This window comes from Pseudorasbora parva, chromosome 3 (genome assembly GCF_024679245.1).
Source record: "Pseudorasbora parva isolate DD20220531a chromosome 3, ASM2467924v1, whole genome shotgun sequence".
Lineage (NCBI taxonomy): Eukaryota > Metazoa > Chordata > Actinopteri > Cypriniformes > Gobionidae > Pseudorasbora > Pseudorasbora parva.
The window spans coordinates 15,305,146-15,322,527 of NC_090174.1; the positions used below are offsets into that span (position 1 = coordinate 15,305,146).

The following is a 17,382-nucleotide window of genomic DNA, read 5'->3' on the forward strand; positions in this document are numbered from 1 at the left end:
ACAATAAAACAACAGAGAGCCATTCACTACGATCATTGCAGATTTTGTATATCTGTGAAACAACAGCTTTTCCTTTTCAAAACTATTTTCTTATGCACTTTTCTTATGCTCTTTTGTGTGTGTGTGTGTGTGTGTGTGTGTGTGTGTGTGTGTGTGTGTGTGTGTGTGTGTGTGTGTGTGTGTTTGTTTTTATTACCTTGTGGGGACCGCGACCTGACAGCACACTCACCTTGTGGGGTCCCAAAAAACGTGTGGGGCCATCTTGCTGGACCCCACAAGTATTATCATTGAAATGAATAAAAAATGCTTTGCTGATGTGTCTAGTGCAGAAACTGAGTTTGGCCCACAAGTGATGAAAAAAATTTATGTGTGTTTAAGTGGGCTAAGATTTTGCTCAGTACTGCCCCCTAAACTAGCTTAATGGTATTGCACCCTCACACACTTACACACACTATAAGCCAATGAAAGGCGCGCTTGTTTGTCACGTGGGTCAGTACCAAGACAACGGCATACGGTACATCTTTTGAAGTGACGTGAAGTGTCGTGATGACAACGGTGGATGACGCTTACAGGATAGGAGAGTTTGGAACGTTCCACGAGGGAAAAATGTCTTCGCGGGATTTTTGAATATAAGGTAATTTACCGAATGACATGTCTTTACACCTATGCTATAAATAAATAAGAGAGCTATAACCCAGATTACTTAAAAAACATTTGTAGTAACTTCCGTATTTTGTGATAGAAAGTATATAGAACTAGCTGCTAGTCAACGACACATGATCCAGCAGTCAGCCTGCCATAATGGCCTTGCTAGTTCAGCAACTGTTATTATCTTAGCCACCATAGATATGTTAACGTTAGCCACTAGCTAAAATAGATAGATGCACTATTATGATGATAGATGCACTTTTATGATGGATAGATGCATTTTTATGATGATAGATGCACTTTTATGATGGATAGATGCATTTGTATGATGATAGATGCACTTTTATGATGATAGATGCACTTTTATGTAGTGCTTAGTACTTAGTAGCCACCATAGATATGGTAAAGTTAGCCACTAACGACTGTTAGCTAAAATACAGGGATGCAAACAGCATTTCGGCGCATCCCGCTTTTTTTAACGTCAGTTTGGGGTGACTAGTGTGTATGGAGCTAGAAATATGATTTATTTTATTTTTCTGTTTACCTCTATACTTTTGTATGTTATGTATGGCTAATCACATGTGATTTATACTCTTTTTGCAAAAAAAAAAGTTAAAAAAAAAGCTAGAAATATGACAATGATCTGAATTTGAATTGTATAAATCTGAATTATTGGCAAGTGTAATCTAACAAAATTGAATACCGGTATTATATTGAATTTTACATAATACTGAATTTGAATTTTTTTAAATGTTGAATATAGAACATTTGAAATTGAACACATCTTAAATGTTTTTATGTCGAAATTGTATAGACATGTATTTTCAAACAGCAGATATTTTGTACTGAATTAATAGACTGCAAATATTCAGTTTTTGAAAATACAGATTCAAGATTTCAGATGAAGAAATTCAGATCATCAAATTTAATGTTCTAAAATTCAAACCGCAGAAAATCAGATGTATTTACACATTCAAATCTACCCATCAAAATTAAATAGCATTTACAAAAATTCAGAACAATTATTTCAATTTAATTAGTAAAAATACCTGATTTGTATAAGTGATCAGCCCCTTAGAGTATTTTAAAATTGGTGCAATGAGTCACTTTCTAGATCAAACACCATTCTAATTGTTTATTTATTTTTTTAAAGCTTGTTCCAGACAAGTGGACAAGCATTAATGTCAATCCCTTATTATTCTGATTATTGCAGAGGTCTTTAAACAGTGGTACAGAGAAAAAAAGATGTTTTTAGAAAAACATTTGGGTGATTTGAGGATGATCATTCTATGAGTCCTATCAGATTAAATGGTTTATTTGCGCAAAACTCATATTTAACGAGTTCTTTGTCAACAGGTTTGAAGTAATTGCCCTGACTAGCAGATGCACAAGGTAAGTAAAGTTCAACTAGCCATATTGAGTATACTGTCTTTTTGCATTCTTTTGAGTAACTTAACTTTGCTAAAAAAAGTATTTTTATTCTTGTAAAATGATAACTCGTAGTGAGAATCAATCTCAAACTTACACAATGGAGTTGTGTAAAGTTCCTGGAATATTTTATTTTTAGTACTGACAGAGTTATGTTGGACATGTGTTCCTGATATAATAAAATCTCCACAAATTTAGTTTTTTGGTGTATCACATGTAATTGTGTTAACAATTCATTATAGCCTAATTAGTGCAATTAAATTATATTCGGCACAGGGGGATGTCACGATGAGGAGGTTGCGACTAAAGCCGGAAGGTGTAGCACTGCAACATGTGCGCAGTGCCACAGACAATGCATGTTTTTTGGAGGCACGACACATAAATCCAATAAAAGGCAAGTTTAACATGGAATGTTTTACAAAATATGTTCAATTTACCACAATTCTGGATTATTTATGTATATTTTTGTTCAATGAATTTAGATTGTCTTTACTGTCAATAACAGTGATTACACAGTGCTCTTGCATTCTTGCCACATCAAATGTGATATCTTTATGTATTTTATGTTGCTAGGTCGTGGTGTGTTTGCCGTGTCCCCATTTCAAAGAGGGGATTTTGTTGTCGAATACAGAGGAGAAATCATTGACTCTACTGAATCTCAAGCTAGGAGGAAGAAGTATCATCCATCACAGGCAGTTTTTATGTTTGACTTCTACTGGCAGGGCAAACCATGGTGGTAAGAATTTAGTCAGCATTCAAACAGGTTACTTTTTTAATAGCATACATGCAACCTTCGATAACAATCCACTATATAACTATGAATATATAAGGGATGTCAATTTACACAAATTCCCATGATCTATCGTCATTTGAATTAACGATCAATTAATCGATTAATCGTTAACCTTAATACTGCAATATGCGTGCACAGCAGTGGCTTATAGCCGACAGCATGACAGGATGTGCAATGCTGCTCAAAACGCCATGTTCTTCACCAAATGAATGAGAAGGATTTTTTTATCTAAACAAAGTGCTATGGGATTGTAAAATTAGTCGATGTGATTTTATAATTTAATTAAATGACTTATTTAATAACCAAATACAACACGAACGCCGCCTCAGATCTGTTATTCAGATTGTGTGGACGCACTGCCAAGAACAACATGCTGAAGCGTCACCTAAACCCAATTCATTCACAACGATTTATTAAAATATTGTTTTCATTAATGTTATTTAATGTGACAGTCCCAATCATAGTTATTATTAGTCGCGCGTTGCTGTTTGAACAGCGCGAGCTGAAGCCGATGCGCTGAATCAACGCTGGTAAGTTACACTGAGCTTGCTAGCACGTTATTTAACTCAACAAAAAGCTTCCTATATGAGATTAATCAGATTTATATTAAGTTAACAAAATATTACAAATTATATATCTTCACAAAATGATGCGAATGCACAAGTGAACTTGAATTGAGTTGCTGATATTCATATTCAGAATGGGAGACGCGCTCGTCCTGGAACAACGCTCTGAACACGGCACCTAAACCCAATGACTTTACAACCATTTATTAAAACAGTGTTCTCATTTCTGTTATATAATATGACAGTCCCAATCATCGTTATTATGCATTGCTCTGTATGTGCTAAAGCCGAAGCACTGAATGAAAACCGGTAGCCGTACGTTACACTGAGGCCATTTGCTAGTACGTTTTATTTCGCTGAAAGAAACGCATCCTATATGAATGATCACATATATACAAAATAAATGTAATATTACAAATTACTTTAGCACAATCTGATGCGAATGCACAAGTGAACTTGAACTTGAACTTGAACTTGAAGTTACATGCACAAGGTCAGAATGCATGGCTCATGTTGTGCATGCGCTCTTCCTGGATCAATGCAATGAAACACACGGCAAATAAACCCAAATACTTAACAATCACAATGTTTTATTACAATAGTGTTCTCATTAATGTTGTGTAATATGACAGTCCCAATCATAGTCATTATTAGTGCTGTTGAAGCTGAATGCTGACGCTGATCACCGCCACGCTTTTACTACCGCTCACCTCTAACATTAATTATTAACCAAATGCATCCTTATGAGATAAATCAGCTATAGATAGGCCTGACAAAATAAACACAATATTACAACTTACATTAGTACAAAACAAAAGGCTGCGAATGCACATCGCTTCATTTCCCCTCCCATTTCGTGGTTGAGCCGCATGCACACGCATGACCCTGCTTAATCGATGATCGATAAGTCTTATCGATTAAATGTCTTATCGACAATTAATCGATCATCGATTAATCGTTGACATCCCTACTATATATATATATATATATATATATATATATTAGGGGTGTAACGGTACACAAAATTCACGGTTCGGTTCGATACGATACACTGGTGTCACAGTTCGGTTCGGTACGGTTCGGTATGTTTTAGATACAGCAAAAAGAAAAAATTGGCAGAAATTACCTTTTTTTATTATTTTTTTATTAAAACTAACAAAGTATGATTTTTTTTTGTATGATTTTACCCATCTTCTATGTAGTTACAGGAATAAGACATTAGCTCTTTACATTAGCGTGTGCGGTGCGTGTTGCGTTGCGTGTGCGTTGCAGGAGCCCCACACCCTGTAGTGCTTTACATATGCCGCGTTTGCAGTCCGCAACTGATCCGCTGTTGCACACCACAAACACAGCATTTATTCATTATTTTTTATTTAAAATCCAAAAGTTTTTACTGAACATGCCTCGTCAGAATTGCAATTCTCTTTGTTTACTCTTTAATAGAAGTAAGGTTACGTAGGCTACTACATTTAAACAACATTTTATTAAATTCATTTATTCATATTTATATACTTTAGATTTAGCTCACACAAGTGGCAAAACATTTAAACATAGTTTATAGCCTTAAATCACAAACATTTTAAATTAGAAACTTACAATAGTCTATACAAAAACAGCCGACTCTAGTCTTTTCTTTCGTTTTTACACCCTTTTAAAAGAAATCCTGCAGGTCAAAAAGAACTTTGCTTTTCACCTCCAAGAAAGTACGAGTGCTCTCCATTATGGCACTTTTTTTTAACCTAAATGCCAGGTAAGGTGTCGTTTTGTTGCTTTACTTGAGAAAAAAAGCCATGTGTTGACTTTGAAACAAGAGTATATTTTAAATGAGATGCATCTGTGGTGAAATTACTAGATTTTCGCGTCAGTACATGTTTATTTTAATGCGAACAATCTTCTATCACTTTAATGCAGCGCAGCAAAAAATAGACTCGGTACGAAAACGATCCGTGCACTGCTGCAGACGCAACGCTCCTGGAACGGACTGACGGACAGCACCCGCGTGCAGTGTGAAAGCTGTAATCCGTTAACATGGGTACGGGAAAAAAAACGTAACGCACACGCACTGCAGACGGAGTATGTGTGAAACGGGCGTTAGGTCTCATATCCGCGGCTATAAATGGACCACTCGCCGCGGTGATGTCTTTTGCCATTTGAATAAGTTGGAAATGTCTGTCTAAATGCTGCGGGGATAGTTTGTGGGATAGTTTGTGGCTGTTTCTCCTTTTTATCGTCTTGTTGTCGGCGTAAAGACAACAAGATCGTCTTGTTGTCGGCTTTGATTGACATGACATGAATTATTCCCGCAGCTGTAGGCTACCATCAGCAAATGCGACACACCGTTGTTTTTTTATCCATCACTCTTGCCAACACCATCATAGCTTACCAAGAATCCAAAGTTCACCCAAACACCAGACCTGTTGGTTATTGGAGGATCTTCTATTTCTGGTTTGTTAAACGCAATTGCCATTTTGCCACGAGCATTCAGCGCGTAGCCTACTGAGTAAGCGAGCACCTGACTGAGCAGCCTAAAACATATTTGGTGTTTTTTCTTTTTCTTTCACTTCGGCGGTGTCAGGGGCATTGCCTGTTATGTCGTTTTGGTTATTGGGCTACCTTGTTGAACGCATATTATTATATTTCACACACTTTTTTATTTTCCAAATCTAATTAATTAGTCCAAGAACCGTTCGGTACATAATGCGTATACCGCGTACCGAACCGAAAGCCTCGTACCGAACGGTTCAATACGAATACGCGTATCGTTACACCCCTAATATATATATATATATATATATATATATATATATATATATATATATATATATATATATATATATATATATATATATTAGGGCTGCAACAATATGCAATATGAAATCGCAATACGCAGGTCCACGAACCTGTATCGCGATGTGAGAAGGCAGAATCGCGACACACCCCTTCCAACTCCCAGAATTATCCTTCCTGTCCAGGTCCAACTTTTAAGTCAGCAGTATGGCAACATTTCAGCTACCCGGTGGAGAACAAGGATGGCAATCGTGTAGTTGACAAGACCCACACAATTTGCCGTAAGTGTTTCAAGAAGCTTCCCCAACCGGCTGGCAACGTGGTGTGAGCGTGGCGTTTCTGTTGCGTGTCATCCGCGGGGCGGCTGCGTGGCGTTTTCTTTCTTTGCACACCAGAAGCGTGTCTGACGCGGCGCTTCTGTTGGTATTGATGTACAGGAGGCCCTATACTTCATGTTAAATATATATTGCCTATTGGTACCGCAAAGAAAACGTCGGCAGTAGCCTATTGACCCTACAGATATATGGTATTGACGGCAAAATAGGCTACAGAATATTGTACAGAATAAAACTGTTTTGTGCCCCCCATATCGAGGTTTGTATCGTACCGTGTGTAAAAAATCGTGATACGAACCGAATCGTGGGTTTGGTGTATCGTTACAGCCCTTATATATATTATTATTATTATATATATGTAATGTACCGTTATACAGTCAGGTAGCTTTGTGTAGCCCTTGACATCCAGCCGTCTGTTGTCAGAGCAACCGCTGTTGCTTTGGCCAATTGGTTCTCTGTTTGTGCTTTTGTTTTTTGGGACAAAGCAGGAATTACAGGCTGAAATGGGCTCGTGAAGGAACATTGTAACGGGGCTCAATTACTTTAAGCATGTTCTCAAAACTCCGTCTGCAGTGCGTTTTGCGCTGCGTATGCGTATTCGTATTCAAATATGCTGCGTTTTCAGTCCGCAACAGTTAACATGGGTACGGAAAAAATACGCACCGCATAGACTACGCACTGCAGACGAAGTTTGTGTGAAAATGGGCGTAAGGTCTCATATCCGCGGCTATAATGGGCCACTCGCCACAGTGACGTCTTTTGCCATTTGAATAAGTTGGAAATGTCTGTCTTAATGCTGCGTGGATAGTTTGTGGCTGTTTCTCCTTTTTATCGTCTTGTTGTCGGCGTAAATGAGTTGATTGACATTAATTATTCCCGCTGCTGTACCATCATGTAGCAAATGCGACACACCGTTGTTTTTTTATCCATCACTCTTGCCAACACCATCATAGCTTACAAAGAATCCAAAGTTCACCCAAACACCAGACCTGTTGGTTATTGGAGGATCTTCTATTTCTGGTTTGTTAAACGCAATAGCCATTTTGCCACGAGCATTCAGCGCGTAGCCTACTGAGTAAGCGAACACCTGACTGAGCAGCCTAAAACATATTTGGTGTTTTTTTTTTCACTTCAGCGGTGTCAGGAGCATTGCCTGTTATGTCGTTTTGGTTATTGTTGAACGCATGTTATTATATTTCACACACTTTTTTATTTTTCCAAGTCTAATTAATTAGTCCGAGAACCGTTCGGTACATAATGCGTACCGCGTACCGAACCGAAAGCCTCGTACCGAACGGTTCAATACGAATACGCGTATCGTTACACCCCTAATATATATATATATATATATATAATAACAACAACAATGCAATAAGAATGCCCTGGGCAGATGCATTGATACTAGAAACTACGATCACAATTCCGCAATTGGCTAGTGGCAAGGCAACGTAATGACTTCATACAATTAAAAAAGCCACCTGGCAAAAAAACTTGACAAATTACACAAACCCATTTCCCTTCAGTCAGTTGCTTTTGAACTTAACAGATCCTTCTCCCTCTCACTGGTCTGTGTGTTCCGGGGCCTTTGAATTTACAAAATAAGCACTGCTATCAATCCCACAAGAAATCCAGGATTTGATTTAACCACACAGTCATGTGACCTTGATCTCAAGCTTATGTTGAGCTATAGAAAGGCCTTTATATTATTTTAGTTCCTGAAAATTATTTATATTTATCATTTGTTTTTGGCTTCTTTTAGCATTGATGCTTCTGTGGAAAATGGATCATTGGGGAGGCTGGTCAATGATGACCATGTTAAGCCTAACTGCCGGATGAAAAAAATTGTTGCAGATGGAAAGCCACATCTAGTCCTGTTTGCTTTAAAAAACATAGAGAGAGGAGATGAACTCGCATATGATTATGGAGGAAGTGATTGGCCTTGGAGGGTAAGGTATACTATATTACGTGTGGGTTAAAAAAAATGTTCCTTACAATTTTGTCATCTTTTCCTTTGTAATATAAAAACAGGCACTAACTTTCCTAGCAGAGTTGGATAACAATTGGTTGCTTGAGCAATGATTAAAGAATTGACTGTAATCCATGTTTTAGGTTGATAAAAACCGCAAAAAGAAACAGGTGGAAAGTTCTGACAGAACGGAGGTACAAGACACTGCTGAGGTTTCCCCTTTAATTCTGAAGGTGAGCCTCTTTAAAATGTTACGTTCCTATTCATTTTGTTCTCATAATTTGAGAAAAAGTATTTGAATTGTCTCTTAGTATTGCCCAAAACAGATTTCTTCCACCACTTGGTCATATGTTGGTGTATAAGCACATGTTCATACACACGTAAACTGGTCTACCCTTGTGGGGTCCAGATATCATATGTTGGTGTATAAGCACATGTTCATACACACGTAAACTGGTCTACCCTTGTGGGGTCCAGATATCATATGTTGGTGTATAAGCACATGTTCATACACACGTAAACTGGTCTACCCTTGTGGGGTCCAGATATCATATGTTGGTGTATAAGCACATGTTCATACACACGTAAACTGGTCTACCCTTGTGGGGTCCAGATATCATATGTTGGTGTATAAGCACATGTTCATACACACGTAAACTGGTCTACCCTTGTGGGGTCCAGATATCATATGTTGGTGTATAAGCACATGTTCATACACACGTAAATTGGTTTACCCTTGTGGGGTCCAGATATCAATTCTAGAAATCCTCAATCTCTATTCATTTTGTCAATGTAACAAAAAACATTCCTTTTAATTGGAGTCTCTTTTGGTAATGACAGATTTCTTCCACCACTTGGTCATATGTTGGTGTATAAGCACATGTTCTTACACACGTAAACTGGTCTACCCTTGTGGGGTCCAGATATCAATTCTAGAAATCCTCAATCTCTATTCATTTTGTCAATGTAACAAAAAACATTCCTTTTAATTGGAGTCTCTTTTGGTAATGACAGATTTCTTCCACCACTTGGTCATATGTTGGTGTATAAGCACATGTTCCTACACACGTAAACTGGTCTACCCTTGTGGGGTCCAGGTATCATATGTTGGTGTATAAGCACATGTTCATACACACGTAAACTGGTCTACCCTTGTGGGGTCCAGATATCATATGTTGGTGTATAAGCACATGTTCATACACACGTAAACTGGTCTACCCTTGTGGGGTCCAGATATCAATTCTAGAAATCCTCAATCTCTATTCATTTTGTCAATGTAACTAAAAACATTCCTTTTAATTGGAGTCTCTTTTGGTAATGACAGATTTCTTCCACCTCTTGGTCATATGTTGGTGTATAAGCACATGTTCATACACACGTAAACTGGTCTACCCTTGTGGGGTCCAGATATCAATTTGGCTGAGAAGTCTTGAATCTAGACTGTTCAAAATCAATGCATTGAATTGAATTCTTTTGATGATTAAACATGGGATTTTGCACATGAATTCGGTCGTGTGTTTTAATGAGTACAAACAGTGTTGTTCATGAGTTTATTGCTGTAGGGTTTGTATTCACAATTATTAAATGTATTTATGTTACAGGTTGATGGTGGACATTCTACTAATGACGCCTTTATAAACCGTGACAAGGAACAGGTGGAAAGTTCTGACAGAACGGAGGGACAAGACACTGCTGAGGTTTCGCCTTTAATTCTGAAGGTGAGCCTCTTAAAAATGTTACGTTCCTATTCATTTTGTTCTCATAATTTGAGAAAAAGTATTTGAATTGTCTCTTAGTATTGCCCAAAACAGATTTCTTCCACCACTTGGTCATATGTTGGTGTATAAGCACATGTTCATACACACGTAAACTGGTCTACCCTTGTGGGGTCCAGATATCATATGTTGGTGTATAAGCACATGTTCATACACACGTAAACTGGTCTACCCTTGTGGGGTCCAGATATCATATGTTGGTGTATAAGCACATGTTCATACACACGTAAACTGGTCTACCCTTGTGGGGTCCAGATATCATATGTTGGTGTATAAGCACATGTTCATACACACGTAAACTGGTCTACCCTTGTGGGGTCCAGATATCATATGTTGGTGTATAAGCACATGTTCATACACACGTAAACTGGTCTACCCTTGTGGGGTCCAGATATCATATGTTGGTGTATAAGCACATGTTCATACACACGTAAACTGGTCTACCCTTGTGGGGTCCAGATATCAATTCTAGAAATCCTCAATCTCTATTCATTTTGTCAATGTAACAAAAAACATTCCTTTTAATTGGAGTCTCTTTTGGTAATGACAGATTTCTTCCACCTCTTGGTCATATGTTGGTGTATAAGCACATGTTCATACACACGTAAACTGGTCTACCCTTGTGGGGTCCAGATATCAATTTGGCTGAGAAGTCTTGAATCTAGACTGTTCAAAATCAATGCATTGAATTGAATTCTTTTGATGATTAAACATGGGATTTTGCACATGAATTCGGTCGTGTGTTTTAATAAGTACAAACAGTGTTGTTCATGAGTTTATTGCTGTAGGGTTTGTATTCACAATTATTAAATGTATTTATGTTACAGGTTGATGGTGGACATTCTACTAATGACGCCTTTATAAACCGTGACAAGGAACAGGTGGAAAGTTCTGACAGAACGGAGGGACAAGACACTGCTGAGGTTCCGCCTTTAATTCTGAAGGTGAGTCTCTTAAAAATGTTACGTTCCTATTCATTTTGTTCTCATAATTTGAGAAAAAGTATTTGAATCGTCTCTTTTAGTATTGCCCAAAACAGATTTCTTCCACCACTTGGTCATATGTTGGTGTATAAGCACATGTTCATACACACGTAAACTGGTCTACCCTTGTGGGGTCCAGATATCATATGTTGGTGTATAAGCACATGTTCATACACACGTAAACTGGTCTACCCTTGTGGGGTCCAGATATCGATTCTTTTTGTAATCGATTAATCTACCACTTAATCGATCGATTAATCGGATAATAATTACTTTTTCTTTATTAAAGAGCAATAAGAGACAATAAGACGGGTATCTTAAAAGTAATATCTAATTTGTTTTCTTTTTAGAAAAATTAAGTTTTTGCTGAAATTGCATACATTAATAACTTTGAAACTAATTAAATGCATACAATTGCCATATTATATTAAATAAAAATCTATTTCAAATTACTTTAAAAAGGTAAACATAGTTCAATCTAAAACTAAACCTACAACCAATACATCTAAATAGTAGTAATATAAATAACAATAATGCCAATATAAATAATATAAATATTATATAAATTCTATATAATATAAATATTCTAATATTCTATAAATAATATAAATAACTAAACATTGTATTTATGTTGTGCAACTTAACTTTCATGTTTCAGCTTCAGCTCCGGCATGACATAAGCATTTACTGTCTTATTTACTCCTTTACTGAAGCTAAACATATTGGACAGGTTAACTTGGAACAAGAGATTCGCGGATCAGCTCTATCGTCACCGAATCAGCTGTTAGAAGCAAACCATCCACCCGCACCCGGTATTCACAACTTCAAATCCTCCGTGTTAAGCGCAATGCTATCGTTTACATAAACCAGGGTCGACAACCTATACATCACACGGAGGAATAACCGCTAGAACGTGATCAAACGCGAGATATGTTTAATTCAGTTAAAGTACATCACACATGCTGATCTTTTGAGCTAATCATTCATCATTGTAACACAGCTTGTTTTAAGTTAGTAGCTATAAATATGATTAAAGTGTGATTAACTTACACAAATCAATGAAAGCACGCAGCTCTGAGCTCTGAAAGCACGAGCGCTGCTCATCACAAACGCGCGCGCGTTACAGCTTGTTCTGACGTTTGTTCCGCCTAGTATTGAGAACATCTAATGGTGCATTTCGAAGATATTATCAAGTAGGATATATAAAGTCTCATTAAAGATTTCACACACATCACAATGACGGTGATCCATGTGCAAAGCTGCAAACTCCATCGAGTTCATGTGTTTGGAGTCGCGCGTATCTCCTCAGCTGACGCGTGAACTGCCGCAAATGAAACTTAAATGCTCAGCGTCGGATCCTGAAGCTCAACACGCAGTTGTCTTCATTTAAAAACAGCGATATTAAATGATATTACCAGTGCTGATGCCCGCCCGCTCTCTCTCTCTCGCATTGCGGTCTTTGATCTCGACATGAGCTGAAAACGAAAGTTAAAGAACGACGCGCATTCATTGCATTTTAGCGTGAAATGAGAGTTCCGCATCTTTATTAAAATCAACATAGTAACGATTTCTCTCATCCACCTGCAATTTTTGGGATGTTTACCTGAACCGCGGATATAACCGCAATCCGCTCATACTCCGAGTCCTTACACAAAAAATGTCTTTCTGCAACATCTGTGTGTAGTTAAATGGACTAAGCGAAGCATCGAGGCAGGTGATTTTGCCTCGAGGATTTTTTTGATTCGATTAACTCGAGTTACTCGATGAATCGTTTCAGCCCTAGGTCTACCCTTGTGGGGTCCAGGTATCAATTCTAGAAATCCTCAATCTCTATTCATTTTGTCAATGTAACTAAAAACATTCCTTTTAATTGGAGTCTCTTTTGGTAATGACAGATTTCTTCCACCTCTTGGTCATATGTTGGTGTATAAGCACATGTTCATACACACGTAAACTGGTGTACCCTTGTGGGGTCCAGATATCAATTTGGCTGAGAAGTCTTGAATCTAGACTGTTCAAAATCAATGCATTGAATTGAATTCTTTTGATGATTAAACATGGGATTTTGCACATGAATTCGGTCGTGTGTTTTAATGAGTACAAACAGTGTTGTTCATGAGTTTATTGCTGTAGGGTTTGTATTCACAATTATTAAATGTATTTATGTTACAGGTTGATGGTGGACATTCTACTAATGACGCCTTTATAAACCGTGACAAGGAACAGGTGGAAAGTTCTGACAGAACGGAGGGACAAGACACTGCTGAGGTTTCGCCTTTAATTCTGAAGGTGAGTCTCTTAAAAATGTTACGTTCCTATTCATTTTGTTCTCATAATTTGAGAAAAAGTATTTGAATTGTCTCTTAGTATTGCCCAAAACAGATTTCTTCCACCACTTGGTCATATGTTGGTGTATAAGCACATGTTCATACACACGTAAACTGGTCTACCCTTGTGGGGTCCAGATATCATATGTTGGTGTATAAGCACATGTTCATACACACGTAAACTGGTCTACCCTTGTGGGGTCCAGATATCATATGTTGGTGTATAAGCACATGTTCATACACACGTAAACTGGTCTACCCTTGTGGGGTCCAGATATCATATGTTGGTGTATAAGCACATGTTCATACACACGTAAACTGGTATACCCTTGTGGGGTCCAGATATCATATGTTGGTGTATAAGCACATGTTCATACACACGTAAACTGGTCTACCCTTGTGGGGTCCAGATATCAATTCTAGAAATCCTCAATCTCTATTCATTTTGTCAATGTAACAAAAAACATTCCTTTTAATTGGAGTCTCTTTTGGTAATGACAGATTTCTTCCACCTCTTGGTCATATGTTGGTGTATAAGCACATGTTCATACACACGTAAACTGGTCTACCCTTGTGGGGTCCAGATATCAATTTGGCTGAGAAGTCTTGAATCTAGACTGTTCAAAATCAATGCATTGAATTGAATTCTTTTGATGATTAAACATGGGATTTTGCACATGAATTCGGTCGTGTGTTTTAATGAGTACAAACAGTGTTGTTCATGAGTTTATTGCTGTAGGGTTTGTATTCACAATTATTAAATGTATTTATGTTACAGGTTGATGGTGGACATTCTACTAATGACGCCTTTATAAAACGCAACAAGGAACAGGTGGAAAGTTCTGACAGAACGGAGGGACAAGACACTGCTGTGGTTTCCCCTTTAATTCTGAAGGTGAGTCTCAGGGCTCTACACTAACTTTTTCTACTGGTCTTACTTGAGTTACTAACTCTTTTAATTACTGGCTCAAGAACATTATTTGGTGTCACATGTTTTCGCTCTGCACCTATGACTTTTTGAATGTCATTGCTGGTTGTTACTGACAGCATAGGGGATTTTCTATTAAGACAGTCATGGTGATTTTATATTATTTTTGTTAATTCTTTTTATTTATTTATTATCTACAAGTCAGTTGATGTTTGGTCTGGAAACTCACCATTGACAGCTCAATCCGAGGGGCGGATAAACAGTTGTCTTTCAAACTCCCTCTGCACGCGATAGGATAGCGCTACACCAACCAGAGCAACGAAGGTGAAGCAGAGCTCGCTGACTGATAAAACCTTCACCGTATCCGGTTGGCTAAACTCCGAACACATCTTCCCTTCTTCAGAATGACTTCAGTGCCGTTCTTTGTTCTTTTCTCAGAGAAAAGCTGAACTCAAGTCTTCCAGAGTGGAGGTCAAAGCTGATTTGAAAGACCGCCGTTCGCCAGTTTCTGTGTTTACTAGAAGCACACAAACGCAACTCGGCCGTTGTCATTATGGCCCCGCCCACCGACTCTATACACGATGTGATTGGCCCGACCAGAGTTAGGGGAATACAGCTCAGAAGGGTATTGAGAGTTGCTAGACGACACTCGCGGGCAGATTAAATTTGCTGCCGCTAGGGTTCGTCTAGATTTCTAGGCTACTAAGTTAGTGCTCTAAACACGAACTAGCAGCGTGTATGCGCACATTTCTTCATGTTCAAATGAAATGTATGCACTGATACAACCGTAGGTCTGATCATGACAGCGTTGACACCATAGATTATTCTGCTATATGTAAGTTAATAAATAGACTGACAATTCAAAGAAGATTGGGCAAAAAAGTAACTGCTTTATTCTTTTTGTGTTAAACTTACGTGTTGTTTGTTCAGAGACTGTAGTGTTCTTAAATGTATTGAAAATATCCTTAGACCGTCTAATGTTCTTCACATTTCTCCTTCGTTTTGGCAGGATGGTTTTATATAGGGTTATATTTTTTGAGGTGCCCTCAACTTTTATTTTTTTCTCTCCGTATTTTAATATTCATGTGTCTGAAAAGAGTGTGTTGCATGTCTGTGTTTTATTGGCTCTTTCCCCACAGTATAATTTTGTGGGGTTTTGCAAACATTGTATTAACTAGTGTGAAATTTTTCTACAATATTCACAGTAAACTAGGGCATTCTAGCCAATCTACTGCAGTATTTCCTCTCTCAATCCGTAGAAAATGTGGTTTACACCTGGTCATGCATAGGGGAAAAAATACTGTCATATACTGCGAAACCGATATTTTAGAAAAAATACTGTGATATAAATTTTTTGTCATAACCCCCAGCACTAGCCTTTCATGTACGTTTTAAACATGTACATTCTCTAGCTCTATTTTTTTTATTTTTATTATTATTCATGATTTCACCATACTTGATTTTATATATCAGCCACTGACACTGTGTAGTGTTTTTTATATTATATTGATATATTATCCATAAAAAACAAACAAAAAAACAATAGGCCTACCTTTAGCAGCACGCATGTGTCTGCCAGCGCTGCTGCTTTAAGTCAGACAGTCTAAGACACTGATATTGGAAGTGTGCAGTTCGCCTGAGGTTCATCATGAGTTACTGGACAGACCAACTGACACCTTTGGACACCCCTGTCTTAACCAAACCTGGTATTTCACGAATTAAATTGTTTAATAATTATGAATTTTTCTAAATGTTATTTTTTTTGCTTTGATGTCATCTGTCAAAGGTTATAATGTGTGCATATACAGTAAATGGCCGTTTTTTGATATATATATTTTAATTTCCAGAGTTTAATGTGACAAAAGATAAGGATTTCATCAAAGTATGGTATGATTTTCTATAGGCACTGTAAACTTATGAAGACTACACTAAACAAAAAAGGCTCACATGCAATATTTGTTCTTTTTTAATTAAGTAGACTGTGTGGTGAGGCCACCCTTGCCAACACAGGACTGCGTTGAGGACACAGCCGAGTCATGTGCTTCAGGCAGTAAGATACAAAATGACAAAGCAAAAAATTATCTCCAAAAAATGGTGAGTGACTTTTTTTCGATCTGATTAACTGAAAGTGATACTGTTCTCTAACATTATTTGTGGTTTAATTTAAAGGAACTGTTTTGGTAGGTGATTTGCTCATGGGTTTGGAGAATGCTAGCAAAACTTAATACATTTTTCCTGCTTTCAACTTTCATTAATTTCATTCTCATTAAGGTCGCAAACCAGCCAAGAAAAGAAATTGGCAGAAGGTGGAGGTAGACGCAGTCGAGAGACACATGATGTCGTTCGTTAAATCTCGTCTCGAAAGGCTGCCTGTGGTTTGTGCCTCAAATCTGAGCCGGAAGCCTTAAAAGAGAGGGACTGGCTGGCTATAAAATTTTACATAAAAATATGTATGGATATGTGCATGCTCTGCAAAGAAAAAATTGAGTGTTTTCTGTCCATTTATTGTATGTTGTCATTAGCTTATGAGTGATAGTGTTACATCGTAATGAGTTCCTGATTGGTTGTTTAGTAGGGATGGGTATCGTTAAGATTTTAACGGTATTACTACTCTTATCGATACTGCTTATCGGTCCGGTACTTTAACGGTATTCTTATCCGTACTTTTTGAGATTTTTTATATATATATATATATATATATATATATATATATATATATTCTAGTAATCAAATGTAAAATAACACTGCATAGTTTATCATAAATAGCCTAAATTAATGCTTATTAAAGCTTTTTTTTTCTCTTTCTCTTTTCTCTTTGCATTTGGTTGTTTAATTCGCAGTTATTC

At 37.5% G+C, this 17,382-nt stretch overlaps 1 protein-coding gene across 1 annotated transcript; it reads left to right on the forward strand.

Annotated features, from left to right (window-relative positions):
- Positions 1 to 421: 421 nt before the first annotated feature.
- On the forward strand, positions 422 to 15,475 carry LOC137071631 (uncharacterized). Its single transcript, XM_067439812.1, has 10 exons — positions 422 to 634; positions 2,005 to 2,040; positions 2,353 to 2,470; positions 8,317 to 8,503; positions 8,667 to 8,756; positions 10,125 to 10,241; positions 11,126 to 11,242; positions 13,454 to 13,570; positions 14,387 to 14,503; positions 15,467 to 15,475. Exons 3-10 carry the CDS (start codon positions 2,433 to 2,435, stop codon positions 15,473 to 15,475), a joined length of 792 nt encoding a protein of 263 aa, XP_067295913.1. The 5' UTR covers positions 422 to 634; positions 2,005 to 2,040; positions 2,353 to 2,432.
- Positions 15,476 to 17,382: the final 1,907 nt, after the last annotated feature.